General features: G+C 39.3%; 2 protein-coding genes across 4 annotated transcripts in view; one reads left to right on the forward strand and one right to left on the reverse strand.

Moving 5' to 3' along the window:
- LOC106094881 (nedd8-activating enzyme E1 catalytic subunit) overlaps positions 1 to 22,196 on the reverse strand; it is a 41,462-nt gene that overhangs the window by 9,754 nt on the left and 9,512 nt on the right. The gene's annotated exons all lie outside the window — the stretch shown is intronic.
- The window catches only part of LOC106095185 (lactosylceramide 1,3-N-acetyl-beta-D-glucosaminyltransferase), a 29,458-nt gene that overhangs the window by 4,642 nt on the left and 2,620 nt on the right, over positions 1 to 22,196 (forward strand). For all 3 annotated transcript variants that reach the window (XM_059362968.1, XM_059362975.1, XM_059362978.1), the window contains one exon: positions 17,660 to 17,807. In XM_059362968.1, the coding sequence (XP_059218951.1) occupies positions 17,660 to 17,807 (148 nt within the window). The remainder of the gene's footprint in view (positions 1 to 17,659; positions 17,808 to 22,196) is intronic.

The raw sequence follows: 22,196 nt of genomic DNA on the forward strand, positions 1-22,196 counted from the left end.
CCCTCATGTCAGACCTGAAATGTTGGGTCCCGAATTATCAGTGAGATCACCAGTCATTGGTGGAATTTGGGGATAAAAAGTCGAAACACCGTAGAGCAAAATGGTGATATCTCCGGCACGGTTTAACCTCTACCTATCCTCCATTTCACCCTCTCCAGACGGCAAAGGATTGTACGATACAGGATGCAAAGGATTGTATGATGATGGCATCAGGCCACCCACCCATTTATGGCATCTGCCATAGGTTAATCGTTTACCTGAACGAACTTGTCGCTTACTTCGCTGCAAGAGATTTGAAGATATCAGCCACCAAATCTTCAGCCACATTGTTCGCTAGAGATACGCATGAAATAAATAATGAGCTGAATGTGATAGTAGATGGAGAAATGATTCCGGCCATCAAATGTGGCAAAGTGCTTGGTGTCACATTTGACTGTTCTTACACATTTTTCCTCACATGCCACAGCAATTTGCGATAAGGTCAAAAGTAGAAACAAGATCCTCAAGTCACTTGCCGGCAGCACTTGTGGTGCTGACAAAGAAACCTTGTTGAGCACGTACAAAGCAATTGGCCGGTCTGTGGTAAGTTATGCAGCGGCAGTGTGTTCTCGTCAGCTATGTGATAATATTCTGATCTGTCAAAATGCCGCTCTTCGAACTGCGACGAGCTGTCTCCTCAGTTCTCACGTGCACCACCTCCATCAGCAGGTAAAAATCCTACCCATGCGATGGCATAACTATATGCTGTCCAAGCGATAACTTCTGGTTTGTCATCGCAGGGACCATCCAAGTCGTCATTTTGTGGATAGGTATCAGAGAACTGCTTGAGACCGAAAATTTGGCTCTTAATAGCCATTTTGGCCAAAGCAATTGTCTATATCGCATGCCACATAAAAACAAAGTTAGCTAGAAACACACGCACAAATACAATAGAGTGAGAAATGCGCTAACGTTGTAGTAATCGTTCAGTGGATTTGATTTTCAATTTGGTCGACGTACATCGTGTGTTGTTTGCAAATAAATACCACTCAGATGAGTGCCATATGAAGCCAAAGCAAGCAGAGGAATGAGACATCAAGATTTGTTAATCAGCATAGTTGTTATTTTGCGCTTGCTTTTTTATTTTTGGCTGAGGCTTGTTTTTACCAGTGACGTACATACTGCCACGTCATCATTTAAACTGCCCAGCCAGACCCATTTGACTCAGGGCCAGATCCCCCTGGACGTACCCCATATTAGTCGCAGAGTTCCTGGATTTGGGTACTCAACAGAATCAAGGAGATGAAAGATAGAGCACAACAAACTGCTACAACAAGAACCCACTCAACTCAGACCCAGATACCTCTGGACGCACCCACCTTAGTGGCAGAGTTTCTGTATCTGGATTTTTAGCAGAATCAAGCAGACAAAAGATAGAATACCATACACTGCTACAACAACAACAACACGGCACGGGATAGTTGTGAGCACCCCACAGGCTGGAACTTTGAGGTCTGAGAAGCTTAGCTGCGGGCTACCGGGCGCGTCCACATATTTCATAATGAACGGACATGGTCGTTGTTGTTGTGGACACATTTACATGTGGCAAGTTCTTTCCGGTCTATACAACCTTGGGAACATCATGGCCATTGGTTGTTTAAAGGCGCCAATAACTCGCCTTGTCACTGAGACTCTCTCCGATCGATACCGCTGATTGTCCGCGACTGCAGTTGCAGCTACTCCGTATGGAGCATTCCACTATCCTTAACCTGTGGACGCCCGGTAGCTCCCAGCTAAACTTCTCGTGATAACGAAGATTGGAGCTCAGAGTTCCAGCCTGTGTGATGTTCATAGTTATCCCGTGTCGTTAAAACTCCAAAGTTGGAATTTAATTTTAGATCCATAGTTTCGTGGCGAAAACTCTTATGATTCATTGTAGATTACGATTTTGATAACCGCTTACTGTGGTTTTTGTAATCCATATAAACTGACCCACCCTACAGCACATAACAGTCAAGGTCTCAATCATCTTAAGCCGTGCAATAGAACGGTTCTCGTTTCTCTCGACTTTGCCAAGGCCACGCCTTTGACTTTTTCAAAACGACTTTTCCCAGTGATTGTACTTTAAAGAAATTCTTTGTTATCCTCATCTGCTGTCTGCCTTTTTAAGCCAATAACCCAATTATAACCAAACAAAAGGCAGGCGTTTCTTCATCGCTTATCTGATTTCTTTTCACTTTGTTGTGTTTGTTCACAAAAAACCATAAAAGTCCGTGAAATGTAAATATGTACAGAACTCCATAATTTTACGGTAATATCATACTCGTACATATTAGTCCCCTGGGAGAATTGATAAGAATTCGAAACTGAATGACTTCTGTTGGAGCCATACAAATATTTGAAAATGTAAACAATGAAAAACTTTTTCGCAAACATCATTCATACATCAGTGCCCATAAAGTTATCTGACGGAAGTGTTTATATTTTAATTGAGGCCATATTCGTTGCTGCAAAAAAACAAATCATCCATTGCTTTAAGAATATGACATAAATTAAAGCTCAAGTAAAATGATAGTTGGTGTTAAATGACATTTAACCATAATTGGTGTGTATGATATGTGCAATTTGCAGTTTTTGTTTACGTTACAAAGTGGAAAAAGGAGTCCACTTTGTTTGACCATCAAAATGACTATCGCCATAACAAAGTATATGACATTGGTAACCAGAAACAAGTAAGAGCGTCCTAAGTTCGGCCGGGCCGAATCTTATACACCCTCCACCATGGATCGCATTTGTCAAGTTCTATGTGCGGTATCTCTTTTTAGGCAAACAAAGAATATTGAATAAGAACTGTTATGCTATTGGAGCTATATCAAGTTATAGTCCGTTGTGGACTATAACTTGATATAGCTCCGGAGAGAAGCCGTTGTATAAAGTTTCTGCCAAATTGGATGAGAATTGCGCCCTCTAGAGGCTCAAGAAGTCAAGATCCTAGATCAATTTATATGGCAGCTATATCAGGTTATGTACCGATTTGCGGCATACTTAACACAGTAATTGGAAGTCATAACAAAACACCTCATGTAAAATTTCAGCCAAATCGGATGAGAATTGCGCCCTCTAGAGGCTCAAGAAGTCAAGAGACAAGATCGGTTTATATGGCAGCTAAATCAAAACATGGGCCGATTTAAACCATACTTAGCACAGTTATAAGAAGTGACACTAAAACACCACCTGCAATATTTCAGTCAAATCGGATGAGAATTGCGCCCTCTAGAGGCTCAAGAAGTCAAGATCCAAGATCGGTTTATATGACAGCTATATCAAAACATGGGCCGATTTAAACCATACTTAGCACAGTTATTAGAAGTTACACTAAAACACCACCTAGAATATTTCAGTAAAATCGGATGGGAATTGCGCCCTCTAGAGGCTTAAGAAGTCAAGAGACAAGATCGGTTTATATGGCAGCTATATCAAAACATGGACCGATTTAAACCATACTTAGCACGGTTGATGGAAATGACAGCACGTGCAATATTTCATTCAAATCGGACGAGAATTGCGCCCTCTAGAGGCTCAAGAAGTCAAGACCCAAGATCGGTTTATATGGCAGCTATATCAAAACATGGACCGATTTGAACCACACTTGGCGCAGTTGTTGAAAGTGATACCAAAAAACCACGTGCAAAATTTCAGTCAAATCGGGCAAGAATTGCGCCCTCTAGAGGCTCAAGAACTCAAGGTTCAAGATCGGTTTATATGGCAGCTATATCAGGTTATGGACCGATTTAAACCATACTTAGGACAGATGTTGGAAGTCATAACGAAATACGTCTTGCAAAATTTCAGCCGAATCGGATAGTAATTACGCCCTCTAGATGCTCAAGAAGTCAGGACCCAAGATCGGTTTATATGGCAGCTATATCAAAACATGGACCGATGTGAACCATACTTGACACAGTTGTTGAATATCATAACAAAACAAGCCGTACAAAATTTCATTCCAACCGGATAAGAATTGCGCCCTCGAGAGGCTCAAGAAGTCAAGACCCAAGATCGGTTTACATGGCAGCTATATCAAAACATGGACCGATATAGCCCATTTACAATCCCAACCGCCCTACACCAATAAGAAGTATTTGTGCAAAATTTCAAGCGGCTAGCTTTGCCCCTTCGAAAGTTAGGTCAGATAAGAGTGACAGTCCTTTGCAGACTCACTTAGACAATTTAAAGGCCATTGTGATATCACAGTAGCGACAGACCAAGGTTTCTGGCGGGAATCGAACCCACGACCCTTGCACTGGTAATCCAAGCACGCTACCAACTCGGCTACCTGGGCGCCCTTCGAAAGTTAGCGTGCTTTCAACAGACAGACGGACGGACAGACGAACTGACATGGCTAGATCGACTTAAATGTCATGACGATCAAGAGTATATATATGTGTTCTTAGACGAATATTTCGAGGAGTTACAAACAGATTGACGAAATTTGTACACGCCCATCCTATGGTGGAGATGTTTTGGTATCACTTTCAATAACTGTGTTAAGTATGATTCAAATCGGTTTATAATCTGGTATAGCTGTCATATAAATCGATCTTGGATCTTGACTTCTTGAGCCGCTAGAGGGCGCAATTCTCGTCCGATTTGGCTGACATTTTGCTTGAGGTGTTTTGTTATGACTTCCAATAACTGTGCTAAGTATGGCGCAATTCGATAAATAACATAATATAAACCCATCTGGGATCTTAACATCTTGAGCCTCCAGAGGGCGTAATTATTTTCCGATTTGGCAGAAATTTTGTACAACGGCTTCTCTCATGACCTTTAACATACGTGTCTAATATGGTCTGAATCGGTCTATAACCCGATACAGCTCCCATATAAATCGATCCCTCGATTTTACTTCTTGAGCCCCTACAAGGTGCAATTCTTATCCGAATGAACTGAAATATTACACAATGACTTCTACAATATTCATCATTAATTTATGGTCAGAATCGGATTATAACTTGATATAGCTCCAAAAGCATACCAGTTCTTATTCAATATTCTTTGTTTGCCTAAAAAGAGATACCGCGCATAGAACTCGACAAATGCGATCCATGGAGGTGGGTTTACAGATTCTCCCCGGCCGAACCTAGGACTCTTTTACTTCTTTTTTTAATTTTTAATTTTTAATTTTGCAAATGGCGGAAATTTGTCAAAATATCGATAAAAAAAATAATCGATCTTTAGCCAAAAAATTAAATATCGATAGTACTATCGATATTTTGCCAGCTCTAATTCGAAGCCATCAAAACAACTTCCAACAGATGCACAGAATCATGTACATACCATATGAGCAGTGTAATTGTTACAGACAAAAAATCTGTCATTACACGAAAACACATGCATTGGGAATAGTACAGCTAACACACAAGACTGTCGAGCGTTTTTAATATGGTATTTGTATCATAAAAGCGTTTTCGCAATAAATACGATACAAATGCAACATACGTGCGGCCCTTGAAGCCGTCACATCTAATATGGTTGAAAAGTCTTCTAACCAAAGCCGAAATTTGTCCCATAGTAAAGGCCTTAAACGTTGGGTCGCGAATTATCTGTGTGGCCGCCAGTCATTTGTGGAATTTAGGGATAAGAAGTCAAAACACCGTAGAGTGAAACAGGGAGTTCCCCAAGGCGGGGTGATATCTCCGGCTCTGTTTAACCTTTACCTTTCCTCCATCCCACCTCCTCCAGACGGCATAGAGATCGTATCATATGCGGACGACTGTACGATCCTGGCATCAGGCCCCCCACCCATTGATGACATCTGCGACAGGTTGAACGTCTACCTCAACGAGCTTGCCTCATATTTCGCTGCAAGAAATCTGAAGATATCCGCCACCAAATCTTCAGCCACACTGTTCACTACAAATACGCGTGAGGTGAATTCTGAGCTGACTGTGATGGTCGATGGAGAATTGATTCCGACCATCAAGTGTCCCAAAATACTTGGCGTCACATTTGACAGCTCCTACACTTTCTCCCCACATGCCACAGCAATCTGCAATAAAGTCAAAAGTAGAAACAAGGTCCTCAAGTCACTCGCTGGCAGCACTTGGGGTGCAGACAAAGAAACCTTGTTGACCACGTACAAAGCAATTGGCCGGTCTGTGGTAAGTTATGCAGCGCCAGTGTGGTCACGTCAGCTTTGTGACACGCAGTGGAATAATATTCAGATCTGTCAGAATGCCGCCCTCCGAACTGCGACGGGCTGCCTCCTTAGTTCTCATGTGGACCACCTCCACCAGGAGACAAAGATCCTACCAGTGCGAAGACATAACTACATGCTGTCTAAGCAATACCTTTTGGGCTGTTATCGCAGAAATCATCCAAATCATCATCTTGTGGATAGATACCCACCGCCCAGAAGCCTTAAGGTAGATCTACATGATCTAGAGCGTGAGGTCCAGCGCTATAAGGGAGAACCTCTAGATCAAGCGGCATATCAAGCGGGTCTGAACAACATTCATGCAGACACGGTAGCAGACGCGTTAACTGGCTACCGGGTGAATGTAGTCCTTGGAGTACGACCGCCACCCATTGCACCCGAAGAAATCGACCTCCCCCGGCAAACCAGAGTGATTCTGGCTCAATTACGTTCCGGCAGATGCAGCCGCCTCAATTCCCACAGAGCTAGGATTGATGCCGACGTGCAAGATGTATGTCCCGACTGTAACCAGGGACCGCACGATACACGTCACCTGTTTAACTGCCCGGCCAGACCCACTCGACTCAGACCCAGATCCCTGTGGACGCACCCCATCTTAGTCGCGGAGTTCCTGGGTCTTGACACTCAACAGAATCAAGCAGACGAAAGATAGTACACAATAAACTGCTACAACAACAACAACAACATCATGAATAGACTTACTAACGAGCAACGCTTGCAAATCATTGAATTTTATTACCAAAATCAGTGTTCGGTTCGAAATGTGTTCATTCACCGTAACGTTGCGTCCAACAGCATCTTTGAAAAAATACGGTCCAATGATTCCACCAGCGTACAAACCACACAAACAGTGCATTTTTCGGGATGCATGGACAGTTCTTGAACGGCTTCTGGTTGCTCTTCACTCCAAATGCGGCAATTTTGCTTATTTACGTAGCCATTCAACCAGAAATGAGCCTCATCGCTGAACAAAATTTGTCAAAATTTGAACACATTTCGAACCGAACACTGATTTTGGTAATAAAATTCAATGATTTGCAAGCGTTGCTCGTTAGTAAGTCTATTCATGATGAAATGTCAAAGCATACTGAGCATCTTTCTCTTTGACACCATGTCTGAAATCCCACGTGATCTGTCAAATACTAATGCATGAAAATCCTAACCTCAAAAAAATCACCCTTTAGTTGATGTGTGTTGCGATCTTTGGCTTTCCTTTTCCTTTTTGCAAAGAAATTCTCCGATCAATGAGCTCGTCGCGACAGAGAAAATAACAAAAATTGTGAAATTTAATGAACTAGGAGGAAGTTCATTAGGCAAAAAACTTGAAACTCAAAAAAAAAAAAGATATTGGGTTGCCCAAAAAGTAATTGCGGATTTTTCATATAGTCGGCGTTGACAAATTTTTTCACAGCTTGTGACTCTGTAATTGCATTCTTTCTTCTGTCAGTTATCAGCTGTTACTTTTAGCTTGCTTTAGAAAAAAAGTGTAAAAAAAGTATATTTGATTAAAGTTCATTCTAAGTATTATTAAAAATGCATTTACTTTCTTTTAAAAAATCCGCAATTACTTTTTGGGCAACCCAATAGATTTGTCAGCTCTCGATTTCATAGGGAAGCGTTGCACACATTTACTCAGTCTTGATATCTTAAGAGAGTGACCCTTTGAAATGACTTCTACTATTGACTAAACAATTAAAAATAATTTCATAGAAATTGAGGCATAGGACGTTTGCATGTCTAATGATCCGTTATCGTTCTAACTAGGTAAAGTGTGCACTTAAAAAAGATTCGAAGAACAAAACTGAAGTATAAAACCATTTAACCTGCCACTTTCTCATATTAATTTGATGGTTTTCCTATCGGTATACCAAGAGCAGTGTTCAATGCTATATCTTAAAGTAATAAACGTCACATGGTATAGGTTTAGGGTTGGTATGCCCAAACTGGCAGGTACATGACTAATTAACATTCTAACCATTTACTCGATGAAAGATTAGCATTCGGTTATAATTGATTATGGCCCCAAAAACACATGTGCTACATATCTTATCGCATTAATAGACATTATTGAGGTATATTAGGCAAAAGTCTACAAAACACTACCTTTTTAATAGACCGCATAAGTCAAATATAGAATATTAAGCTGTAGTAGAATGTGGACATGTTCAATTTTTCAACAGTGTTATTTGCCGAACCGTTTCGAGGCCTACCAAAACCAATCCATTTATTGTAAATAAAACCCTTTAGAAGCTCTACTGACTGACCGTTTTCCAATGCCGACAACGTGTTTTTATTTCTCGATCGAGCACTTAATATGTTCAATAAGTGGTTCGTTTAATTAAAGTCATAATTTTTTCGAATTCTCTTATCTATTTGAAGGTGTTACCTTTCTTTTAGGACTCATCAACTGTTATAAGTGTTGATAAGCATACACTACTTTCTGTTATAGAAATTTGATTGAGGGTTTTCGAACTTTCTACCATAGGATAGATAGAGGGCGTACTTATTTCGTCATCCGGGTTGTAGTAGCTTTTACCTTTTTAATGAAAGACAAGCACAAAATTTCAATGAAATTATTTCTATATTTTATCTTGAAATTAAAAACAAGTTAAAAAGGCGTTAAGTTCGACATAAGTCATTGTGTCAAATTTCAGTGAAATCGGATTATATATGCACATTTTATGGGGCCAAGACTTTAAATCGAGATATCGGTCTATATGGCAGCTATATCCAAATCTGGACCGATCTGAGCCAAATTGAAGAAGCATGTCGAAGAGCCTAACACAAATCGCTGTCCCAAATTTTGGCAAAATCGGACAATAAATGCGCCTTTTATGGGCTCAAAGCCTTAAATCGAGAGATCGGTCTATATGGCAGCTATATCCAAATCTGAACCGATCTAAGCCAAATTGGAGAAGGATGTTGAAGGGCCTAACACAACTCACTGTCCCAAAGTTTGGCAAAATCGGACTATAAATGCCCCTTTTATGGGCGCAAGACCTTATATCGGGAGATCGGTCTATATGGCAACTATATCCAAATCCGAACCAATCTGTGCCACATTGCAGATGTATTTCGAGGGGCTTAACTTAACTCACTGTCCCAAATTTTGGCAAAATCGGACAATAAATGCGCCTTTTATGGGCCCAAAACCTTAAATCAAGCGATTTGTCTATATGGCAGCTATATTCAAATCTGGACCGATCTGAGCCAAATTGAAGAGAGATGTCGAAGGGCCTAACACAAAACACTGTCCCAAATTCTGGCAAAATCGGACGATCAATGCGCCTTTTATGACCCCAAAACCTTAAATCGAGAGATCGGTCTATATGGCAGCTATATGCAAATCTGAACCGATCTGGGCCAAATTGAAGAAGGATGTTGAAGGGCCTAACACAACTCACTGTCCCAAATTTTGGCAACATCGGACAATAAATGCCCCTTTTATGGGCGCAAGACCCTATATTGGGATATCTATAGCTATATCTAAATCTGAACCGATCTGTGCCACATTGCAGAAGTATTTCGAGGGGCTTAACTTAACTCACTGTACCAAATTTCGGCGACATCGGACAATAAATGCGTCTTTTATGGGCCCAAAGCCATGTATGTGAAAATATATTATAATATAAAAATTCACGATAGAGCGCCACCTATATGTGAAATTTTAAATTATAATACAGAAACCTAATACAAAAGTAATAACAACCAAATGCAAATATGGAAAAAAATTCTAATATAAAACAAAGAAATTCAAACATAAATATGACGAAAAATTAAATTATTTGGTTGCCCAAAAAGTAATTGCGGAATTTTCATATAGTCGGCGTTGACAAATTTTTTCACAGCTTGGGACTATGTAATTGCATTCTTTCTTCTGTCAGTTATCAGCTGTTACTTTTAGCTTGCTTTAGAAAAAAAGTGTAAAAAAAGTATATTTGATTAAAGTTCATTCTTTTTTTTTATTAAAAATGCACTTTCTTTTAAAAAATCCGCAATTACTTTTTGGGCAACCCAATATTATAAAATCAAAATAAAATACAAGTCGTAAAAGAAATATGGATGTCGAATTAAATTCATCACTCAAAAGCAAAAATAGTCACACTGTTGTCAACTGCGAAATAGTGGGCTGAAACCGTTTACAGGAAATATAATATGGACCACGCACTTTCCGAATCTATTCAATTTGGAACCCTAAGTATTAAAGATAACAAGATATTGGCCATTTTTGGCAAATTTTTGTCATTTATATGTATTATGCCCCATTTTGCAGATATAATGGCCAACTGGGAAATAGTGGGCTGAAACCGTTTACAGTAAATATAATAAGGACCATGCTCTTTCCGAATCTATTCAATTTGGAGCCCTAAGTATTAAAGAAACCAAGATATTGGCCATTTTTGGCAAATTTTGGTAAACGGTTTCAGCGATTCGGACCGTACTACTTCCCAGTTGGCCACAGTGGGCAATTATCTCTGCAAAATGGTGCATCATATATAAAGGGTGATTTTTTTTGAGGTTAGGATTTTCATGCATTAGTATTTGACAGATCACGTGGGATTTCAGACATGGTGTCAAAGAGAAAGATGCTCAGTATACTTTGACATTTCATCATGAATAGACTTACTAACGAGCAACGCTTGCAAATCATTGAATTTTATTACCAAAATCAGTGTTCGGTTCGAAATGTGTTCATTCACCGTAACGTTGCGTCCAACAGCATCTTTGAAAAAATACGGTCCAATGATTCCACCAGCGTACAAACCACACCAAACAGTGCATTTTTCGGGATGCATGGGCAGTTCTTGAACGGCTTCTGGTTGCTCTTCACTCCAAATGCGGCAATTTTGCTTATTTACGTAGCCATTCAACCAGAAATGAGCCTCATCGCTGAACAAAATTTGTCGATAAAAAAGCGGATTTTCTGCCAACTTTTCTAGGGCCCATTCACTGAAAATGATTTGCAAGCGTTGCTCGTTAGTAAGTCTATACATGATGAAATGTCAAAGCATACTGAGCATCTTTCTCTTTGACACCATGTCTGAAATCCCACGTGATCTGTCTAATACTAATGCATGAAAATCCTAACCTCAAAAAAATCACCCTTTATAAATGACCAACATTTGCCAAAAATGGCCAATATCTTGGTTTCTTTAATACTAAGGGCTCCAAATTGGTTTGCTATATCGGTTCAGATTTGGATATAGCTCCCATATAAACCGAACTGCCGATTAAATTTTCCGATTTGGCTGAAATTTTGCATGTGTGCTATAGTTCTATGTAGTTCTATAACCTGATATAGCTCCCATATAAATGAATCTCCCTATTTGACATCTCGAGCCCTTACAAGCCGCAATTTTCCCCGATTTAGCTGAAATTTTTTATGTAGTGCTCTGTTATGACATTCAACATCTGTGTCAAGTACGGTCCGAATCGTTCTATAACCTGATATAGCTCCCATACAAACCAGTCTCCTGATTAGACTTCTTGAGTCTTTATAACCTCAATTTTTGCCCGATTTGTCTGGAATTTTGCAAGTAGTGCTCTGTTATGACTTTCAACAACTGTGTCAAGTACCGTCTGAATCGTTCTATAACCTGATATAGCTCCCATATAAACCGATCTCCCGATTAGACTTCTTCAGCCCGCAATTTTTATCCGATTTGGCTGAAATTTTGCATGTGGTGTTCCGTTATGACTTCCAACAACTGTGCCAAGTGCGGTACAAATCGGTCCATAACCTGATATAGCTTCCATATAAACCAATCTCCCGATTAGACTTCTTGAGTCGTTATAACCTCAATTGTTATCCGATTTAGCTGAAATTTTGCATGTGGTGTTCCGTTATGACTTTTAACAACTATGCCAAGCAAGGTCCAAATCAGTCTATAACCTGATATAGCTCCCATATAAACCGATCTCTCGATTAGACTTCTTGAGTCGTTATAACCTCAATTTTTATCCGATTTGGCTGAAATTTTGCATGTGGTGTTCCGTTATGGCTTTCACCAACTGTGTCAAGTACGGTCCAATTCGGTCCATAACCTGATATAGCTCCCTTATAAACCAGTCTCCCGATTTGACTTCTTGAGTCGTTATAACCTCAATTTTTGGCCGATTTGGCTGAAATTTTGCATGTAGTGTTATGACTTTTAACAACTGTGTCAAGTACGATCCGAATCATTCTATAACCTGATATAGCTCCCATATATACCGAACTCCCGATTTGACTTCTTGAGTCGTTATAATGTCACTTTTTGTCCGATTTGGCTGAAATTTTGCATGTGGTGTTCCGTTATGACATCCAACAACTAAGCCAAGTACGTTACAAATCGGTCCATAACCTGATATAGCTCCCATATAAACCGATCTCCCGAATAGACTTCTTGAGCCCACACAAGCCGCCATTTTTGTCCGAGTTTGCAGAAATTTTGCTTGTGGTGTTCTGTTATGTAAGGAGGCCACCGTAGCTCAGAGGTAAGCATGTCCACCTATGACGCTGAAGGCCTGGGTTCGAATCCTGGCGAGACCATCAGAAAAAAATTTTCAATGGTGGTTTTCCCCTCCTTATGCTGGCAATATTTGTAAGGTACTATGCCATGTAAAACTTCTCTCCAAAGAGGTGTCGCACTGCGGCACGCCGTTCTGACTCGGCTATAAAAAGGAGGCCCCTTATCATTGAGCTTAAACTTGAATCGGACTGCACTCATTGATATGTGAGAAGTTTGCCCCTGTTCCTTAGTGAAATGTTCATGGGCAAAATTTAAAGTTATGCCCTTCAATTAGATTTTATTTATATAATTTTGTAGCAGAATCCATGGTGGTGGGTTCCCAAGATGCGGCCCGGCCGAACTTAGCACGCTTTAACTTAGTTTCTACTTGTCAAATGTCCAAGAATAACTAAATACTAGGTGATTCAAAATAGCATCTCTTGTTGAAAACCCCTTTATGTTATTATATCGGCACTACTCATTATAACGTGGAACATTTAAAGAGAATTCTTATCATAACATTTTGCCTGCATACCCGATTACATTACAAATAAGTTTTGATATAACACATTTTAAAGTGTTGTAGAAACGTGTTTTTGCAGTTTTGCAAAAAATGAATTTTGATCACGAAAAACCAATGATAAGGGTGCCATTGACATAATGATAAGTTGTATTTATTTATAACCTTGACAATTGAATAGTAGGGGTATTCGCTCCCGTCCTTTTGTTTTATTGTATAATGAAATGAAATAGTAACAAGTAAAAAGGCGTTAAGTTCGCTCGGGCCGAACTTTGGACACCCACCACTTCGGATATATATGTGAACCACCTTTCGTCCAAATCCAGTGAAAAATGGACCGAGCTGGGCAAGTTTTAGAAAAATGTCGAATAGCCTAACACAACTCACTGCCCCAAATTTCGGCAAAATCGGAAAATAAATGCGCCTTTTATGGTCCCAAGACCTTAAACCGAGAGATCGGTCTATATGGCAGCTATATCCAAATCTGGACCGATCTGAGCCAAATTGAAGACAAACATCGAAGGGCCCAACACAACTCACTCCTAAATTTCGGCGACATCGGACAATAAATGCGATTTTTATGGGCCCCAAAAACTTAAATATATGGCAGCTATATCCAATATCTGAACCGATCAGGGCCAAATTGAAGAAAAATGTCGAAGGGCCTATGGCAACTCACTGTCCCAAATTTCAGTAAAATCGGATAATAAATGTGGCTTCTATGGGCCCAAGACCCTAAATCGGAGGATCGGTATATATGGCAGCTATATCCAAATCAGGACCGATCTGGGCCAAATTGACGAATTATGTCGAGGGGCTCAAAACAACTCACTGTCCTAAATATCAGCAAAATCGAATAATAAATGTGGCTTTTATGGGCCTAAGACCCTAAATCGGAGGATCGGTCTTTATGGCAGATATATCCATATTTGGAGCGATCTGGGCCAAATCTCTCGATTTAAAGTCTTGGCGCTATAAAAAGCGCATTTATTATCCGATTTCGTTGAAATTTGACGCAGTGACTCATATTAGGCTTTTCGACATCCGTGTCCTTTATGATTCAGATCGGTTTATATTTGGATGTAGCTGCCAAAAAGACCAATATTTTTTTGTCCATAAGCAGGTTAAGTTTGAAGATGTCCAATATAACCGGACTTTATCTTGATATAGTCCCCATATAGATCGATCCGCCGATTTCGGGTCTTAGGTCCATAAGAGCCAAATTTATTATCCGATTTTGCTAAAATTTCGGACAGTGAGTTGTGTTAGGCCCCTCGACATCTTTCTGCAAAACGGCCCAGATCGGATATCATATCATATAGACTGATCCGCTGATTTAAAGTCTTTGGCCCATAAAAGGCGCATTTATTGTCCGCATTCGCCGAAATTTAGGGCAGTGAGTTGTGTTAGGCTCTTCAACATTCTTCTTCAATTTGGCTCAGATCGGTCCAGATTTGAATATAGCTGCCTTATAGACCGATCTCTCGAGTTAAGGTTTTGGGCCCATAAAAGGCGCATTTATTGTCCGTTGGCGCCGAAATTTCGAATAGTGAGTTGTGTTAGGATCTTCGACATATTTCTGCAATTTGGCCTAGATCGATCAAGATTTGCATATAGCTGCCATAAAGACCGATCTCTCGATTTAAGGTTTTGGGCCCATAAAAGGCGCATTTATTGTCCGATGTCGCCGTAATTTGGGACAGTGAGTTGTGTTAGGCTCTTCGACATTTTTCTGCAAGTTGGCCCAAATCGGTCCAGATTTGGATATAGCTGCCATATAGACCGATATCTCTACATAAAGTCTTGGCCCCATAAAAGGCGCATTTATAATCCGATTTCACTGAAATTTGCCACAATGACTTTTATTAGGCTTTTTGACATCTGTGTTGTATATGGTTCAGATCGGTTTATTTTTAGATATCTTATATATAAAAATTAATTTGTGTTTGTTTGTAGGTTTGTTTGCTTGTTTGTGTGTTCCTTATAGACTCAGAAACGGCTGAACCGATTTTCTTAAAATGTTCACGGATGGTGCATAATGACACCGTGGTAAAAATTTTTTGATATCTGAAGGGGGGGGGCGGACCCTCCCCCTTCCCCTTATTTTTAGAAACGCCAGATATCGGAGATGAGTGGTGCGATTTAAGCGAAATTTTCTGTGCTCTCTTATAGTACCCTAAAAATAAAAATTTTTTATCCAAATTTCGGATGGGGTACCTAGGAGGGCTGCCCCACCCTAAAACCTACCAATCATATATTTAGACCAATCACGACAATATGGGACTCAAATGAAAGGTATTTAGGATAAGAAAACGTATCTGATATCCAATTATCGGACCAAGTGCTAGAAGGACCCCACCCAAACCCCAAAACACCCCTAAATCGGACATATTTACCGACCATGGCAATATGGGACTCAAATGAAAGGTATTTGGGAGTAGAATACGAATCTGATATCCAAATGTGGGACCACGTTTCTGGGGCTTCACCTCTTTCCCAAAACACTCCCCAAGCAGGACTTATTTACTGACTATGGGAATATGGGGCTTTAATAAAAGATATTTGAATGTAAAATACGAATATGATATTCAAATATGGGACCAAGTGTTTTGGGGGCCGCCTCTCACCTAAAACATCCCCCAAAGGGGACAAATTTAGGACCATAGTAATATGGGGCTCAAATGAAAGGTCTTTGGGAGTAAAGCACGAATTTGATATCAATATTCGGGAAAAGTGTCTATGGGGCCACCACCACCACCCCCACAACACCATCCAAAAAGTAAGTATTTTCTGACTGTTGCAATATGAGGCTCAAATAAGAGGGCTTTTAAAGTGGAACACGAATCCGATATATATTTTCAAGGCCAACTAACTGAGTGGCCACCCATACCCCAAAACACCCCCCAAGCTGGTCATGTTTGCCGACTATGGAAATATGGGGCTCAAATTAAAGGTATGTGGGAGTAGACCACGTATCTGATATCAACATTAGGGGTCAACTGTCTAGCGGACGTCCCACCACCATAACAACCTCCAAATAGGACGTATTTGCTCACCAAGACAATTTGGGTCTTAAAGAGAGGGGAACTAAATATTCATAGTTTTTAGGGCCAATACCCCAAACCGGACATATTTGCTGACTTTTGCAATAAGGAGTTGAAATGAGATTAAAAAACGAATTTGATATCTAATTTTGAGGGCAATGGCAATATGGGGTTCAAATAAATGATATATAGATATATGAGAATAGAGCACGTTGCCGATATATTTTTCGGGCTTAGTGTTTGGGGGACCCCAATCCCCAAAACACCCCTAAATCGGGCATATTTACCGACCATGTCAACGTGGAGCTTAAATGAAAGCTATTGGGGGGTAGAGCAAGAATTGATACCCATTTTCGGGACCATTTTTCTGGGGGTCTACCGCTTTCCCAAAATACCCCACAAACAGCAATTTTTTAGTGACCATCGCAATATGGGGCTCAAATAAAGGTATTTGGTAGTAGAATACGAATTTCATATCCAAATTGAGGAACATGTATTTTGGGCACCACCCCTTTCCCAAAACACCCATGCCAATATGTGGCTCAAATGAAAGGTATTTGAGATTAGAAAACGAATTTGATAACCTATTTTGGGGCCAAGTGTTTGGGGGACGCCTCATCCTGTAAACTCCTCTTAAGCCAATGGCAATATGGGGTTTAAATAAATGGTATGTGAGAGAAGAGCACGATGCTGATATTTTTTCAGGGCCACCTCTCCCCCGAAAATACCATTAAATCAGACATCATGAGAATATCGGACTGAAATGAAGTATTTTAAGAATGCAGTATACCTTACATCCAAACTTAAATTCGTAGACCAATAAAAATCATATGGGATTCAGATAAAGGCTCTTATATTGTTAAACTGTTAGTCAAGTTAGCATGGTATTTCACTGAAAGATCTTTAATTGTCGAAAATAAATATTCCAAGGAAACTTTTGTTCCATATAAAGTAAAAGAAGGCGCAGCGGAGCGGGCCCGGGTCAGCTAGTAGCTACTAAAACAGTCAATATTTTGTTATACCCAATTGAACAATGGCTTAGTATTTGGTCCAAATCGGAACATTTTTCGACATAGCTGCTGTGGGGCATAAGGTATGCGTTTTTCACCGGATTTTGACGAAAGGTGGTTTACATATACGCCCGAGGCCCGGCCGAGCTTAACGCCTTTTTACTTGTTTCTGTTTGGATGGATGTTTTTTTTTTTGTAGGTTAAAGTTTTACTATTTGGGAATGTTTTAATTAGAAATTATGAATCCATAATTCTGCCAAAATTGCCAATAAAAGTTCAATGTTCGTTTTTTTTTTTGTTATCTTTTTATGACGTTTTAAATATTATCAGTAGAAACGTGTGTGCGATTTTTTTCCGTTTAAATATTTTTATATTTATTTATTGCTTAATTACAGACAAACAATACGGGAGACATGGGGGAATACTACAGAATTCAACTACCAAATGTTTGAAAAAATGCATGCGCACTTGAGTGACAAATATCTGCAGCCGAAAAAGCAACGACTGAAATTCTATGAGGAATATCTGAAAATGAAAGGCAATGTGAGTACATTTTTTATTATTTAAAAAAAAACTTCTTATGAATAAAAGCCAAAGTGATGCGTTTCGTTTATTGTATGTTTGGCATAGTACAAAACCGGCTAAACCGTTTTTCATGAAATTTTTACACAATGTGAAATTTTTACACCGCCGAATTTAGTTTTTTCCGCCTGCTTTGGTTTTTCTCATGAACATTGTTGCCGATGGAGCTATTACACGACATGTGGTTTACATATGTGCTGTCACTTTTCGTATCTACAAGACTTTCCTTGTGTATTGGGTTGCCCAAAAAGTAATTGCGGATTTTTCATATAGTCGGCGTTGACAAATTTTTTCACAGCTTGTGACTCTGTAATTGCATTCTTTCTTCTGTCAGTTATCAGCTGTTACTTTTAGCTTGCTTTAGAAAAAAAGTGTAAAAAAAAGTATATTTGATTAAAGTTCATTCAAAGTTTTATTAAAAATGCATTTACTTTCTTTTAAAAAATCCGCAATTACTTTTTGGGCAACCCAATACATACGAATAGATAGCGTTCTAATCGGCATATTGTTTAAGGTCTGTTCGCGTCTTTTCCAGTAAAAATCGGCAGGAGAGTAAACAAATTTTACTGTCTTTAAAAAATTTGCAAGCAAAAGTGCTTGAAAATTTGCAGAACAACAGCTGATTTTTGTTTTGGTTGGTTTTTATACCCTACACCACTACTGTGGTACAGGTTATTATAACTTAGTGAATTAGTTTGTAACACTCTAAAGGAATAGAAATAGACCCATTGATAAGTACCCAGATCGACTCAGAATCATTTAGCTATGTTCATGATTCGATTTAGCTATGTTCATCGGTCTATCTGTCTGTCTGTCCGTCTGTCCATGTTAATTTGTGTACAAACTACAGTTCGCAATTTTTATCCGACCGTATTCAAAATTGGTATGGGCATGTTTTTCGGCCTAGAGACGAAGCCTATTGAAAATGGAAAAAATCGATTGAGATTTGGATATAGCTCACATATATATGTTCGTTCGATTTGCAGTACTACTGCAATAAAATGGTCATTTGTTAACCGATTTTCTCGAAATTCGGTAGGAAGGATTTTCTTATGACTCTCGACATTACGGGTGAATATCTGAGAAATCGGTTCAGATTGGGATATAGCTCCCATATATATGTTCGTCCGATTTGCAGTAATACTGCAATAAAATGGTCATTTGTTAACCGATTCCCTCGAAATTCGACAGGAAGGATTTTCTCCACATTACGGGTGAATATCATAGAAATCGGTTCAGATTGGGATATAGCTCCCATATATATGTTCGTCCGATTTGCAGTAATACTGCAATAAAATGGTCATTTGTTAACCGATTCCCTCGAAATTCGACAGAAAGGTTTTTGTAATGACTCTCGACATTACGGGTGAATATCATAGAAATCGGTTCAGATTTCGATATAGCTCCTATATATATGTTCGTCCGATTTGCAATAATACTGACATAAAATGGTCATTTGTTAACCGATTTTCTCGAAATTCGGCAGGAAGGATTTTCTTATGATTCTCGACATTACGGGTGAATATCATAGAAATCGGTTCAGATTGGGATATAGCTCTCATATATATATATATATATATTGGGTTGCCCAAAAAGTAATTGCGGATTTTTTAAAAGAAAGTAAATGCATTTTTAATAAAACTTAGAATGAATTTTAGTCAAATATACTTTTTTTACACTTTTTTTCTAAAGCAAGCTAAAAGTAACAGCTGATAACTGACAGAAGAAAGAATGCAATTACAGAGTCACAAGCTGTGAAAAAATTTGTTAACGCCGACTATATGAAAAATCCGCAATTACTTTTTGGGCAACCCAATATATATATCGCCCGATTTTCACTCCTAGAGCTACTGCAAGTGCATTAATTGACCAATCCTCCTAGAATTTTGTAAAACGCTTTCCTCGACGACTTCCACAATGTCTTTAAAGTTTGATCGAAATCGGTTCAGATTTAGACAAAGCTCTCATATATATATTCTCGTCCGATTTGCTATAATATTGTTATCAAATGGCCATTTGTTAATCGATTCTCTTGAAATATGGCAGGAAGGATTTTCCTTTGCCTTTCGACATAATAAAAGAATTTCATAGAAATCAGTTGAGATTTAGATATAGCTGTCATATATGTATATCGCCCTATTTTAACTCTAGAGTCACAGCAAGCGCATTTACTGACCCATCTTGCCAAAATTTTTGCAAAACTCTTTCCTCGACGGCTGTATCCGAGAAGTTTGCTCGAAAACGGTTTAGATTTAGGTTTAGCTCCCAAATATATGTTCGTCCGATTTTGAGAAATATTGCAAGAATGTGGTCATTTGTTAAATATAAAAATGGAAAGGATTTTCTTTTAACTCTCGATATTACTGATGAATTTGATAGAAATCGGCCAAGATTTAGATATAGCTGTCATATATGTATATCGCCAGATTTTTATCCCAAGAGTCACTGCAAGCGCATTGTTTGGCCAATCTTGCCAAAATTATGCACAACGCTTTCCTCGACGAATACCACATTATCTGAAAAGTTTTGCATAGTACCTCGCAAATGTTGCCAGGAGGAGGAGGAGGAGGGAAAAATCACCGCTGAAAATTATTTTCTGATGGTCTCGCCAGCATTCGGACCCAGGCGTTCAGCGTCATAGGCGGACATGCTAACCTCTGCGCTACGGTGGCCTCACTGCCCAACCATACCCACTTTATCCAATGGCAGCATCTTCTCTCCTCAACAAATTCATAGGTTCTCAATTTTCGAACTGTCAAAATTTGCCCTCTCTCTCGCTCTCTTCTGCGGCAACTGAAGTACGCAAACGACTTCCAGTAAATATTTGTGCAAATTTGCACAGAACACAGCTATTCTCATTTGTATTGTACTTTTTTATATACATGTGTCAACATTGGGATTACATTTTTCGTACGTGTCCGCACGATGTGTAAAACTTCCAGAGTTGCCGCATTTGAAAAATACATATGCGAATACATACCGTCCTTCATCAGTAAGCGTAAATTCGAATCAGAAAGCATTCGTTGATATGAGGAAAGTCTTTCGGTTGTTCCTTGAAGTATATATAGTAGGCAAATTTGCATTTTTCAGACCATGGGGGTGGGGAGTATATAGGTTTTGGGGACATAGGTAGCGCTCCGTAGCGCAGACTTTGCGCCGCTGAGGTTCACATGCCTGCCTATGAAGCTGAGACAAATTTCAACGGTTGTTATTCCATAGTAATGCTGGCGACATTTTTGAGGCACTGTACTATTTAAAGAGGAGGTCCCTTATCATTGAGCTTAAACTTAAACCGGAGAATACTCATTGATATGTGAAAAGTGTGCCCCCTGTCCTTTCATGTAATGTTCATGGGAAAATTTCCATTTGCAGGTTCGTACTCTACTGTCAAATGCTTTAATTAAACCTCATGTTTTCCTACTGAGGTTCGCCAATTGGGATTAAATCGCGTTTTTATACCCACCACCATAGGGGGTATATTCATTTAGTCATTCCGTTTGCAACACATCGAAATATCAATTTCCGACCCTACAAAGTATATGTATATTTCGGATCGTCGGAAAATTCTAAGACGATTTAACGGTGTCCGTGTGTCTGTCCGTCCGTCTGTTGTAATCACTCTAGAGCCTTCAAAAATTGAGATATTGGGCTGAAATTTGGCACAGATACGTCTTTTTGATGCACGCTGGTTAAGTTCTTGAACGGGCCAAATCGGACCATATTTGGATATAGGTGCTATATAGACCGATTTTACGTTAAAGGGTCTAATGCCCATAAAAACTTTATTTTCCGATTTTGCTGAAATTTGAATCAGTGAGTATATTAAGGCTTCCCGACATCTGACCTGAATATGGATTAGATCGGTCCATGTTTAGATATAGCTGCCATATAGATCGATCTCCCGATAAAGGGTCTGAAGGCCATAAAAGCTATATTTATTACCCGATTTCGCTGAATTTAAAATTGTGGGTTATTTTAAGCCTCCCGACATCTCACCGAAATATGGTTCACTTCGGACTATATTTAGATATAGCTACCATATAGACCGATCTGCCGATAAAAGGTCTGAAGCTCATAAAAACTTTATTTTTTATCCGATTTCGCTGAAATTTGCAACAGTTGGTTATTTTAAACCTTCCGACATCTAACCTGAATATGGATTAGATCGGTCCATATTTAGATATAGCTGCCATATAGATCGATCTCCCGATGAAGGGTCTGAAGCCCTTAAAAGCTTTATTTATTACCCGATTTCGCTGAAATTTGCAACAGTGGGCTATTTTAAGCCTTTCGACATCTAACCTGAATATGGATTAGATCGGTCCATATTTAGATATAGCTGCCATATAG

Source organism: Stomoxys calcitrans, chromosome 1 (genome assembly GCF_963082655.1).
Source record: "Stomoxys calcitrans chromosome 1, idStoCalc2.1, whole genome shotgun sequence".
Taxonomy (NCBI): domain Eukaryota; kingdom Metazoa; phylum Arthropoda; class Insecta; order Diptera; family Muscidae; genus Stomoxys; species Stomoxys calcitrans.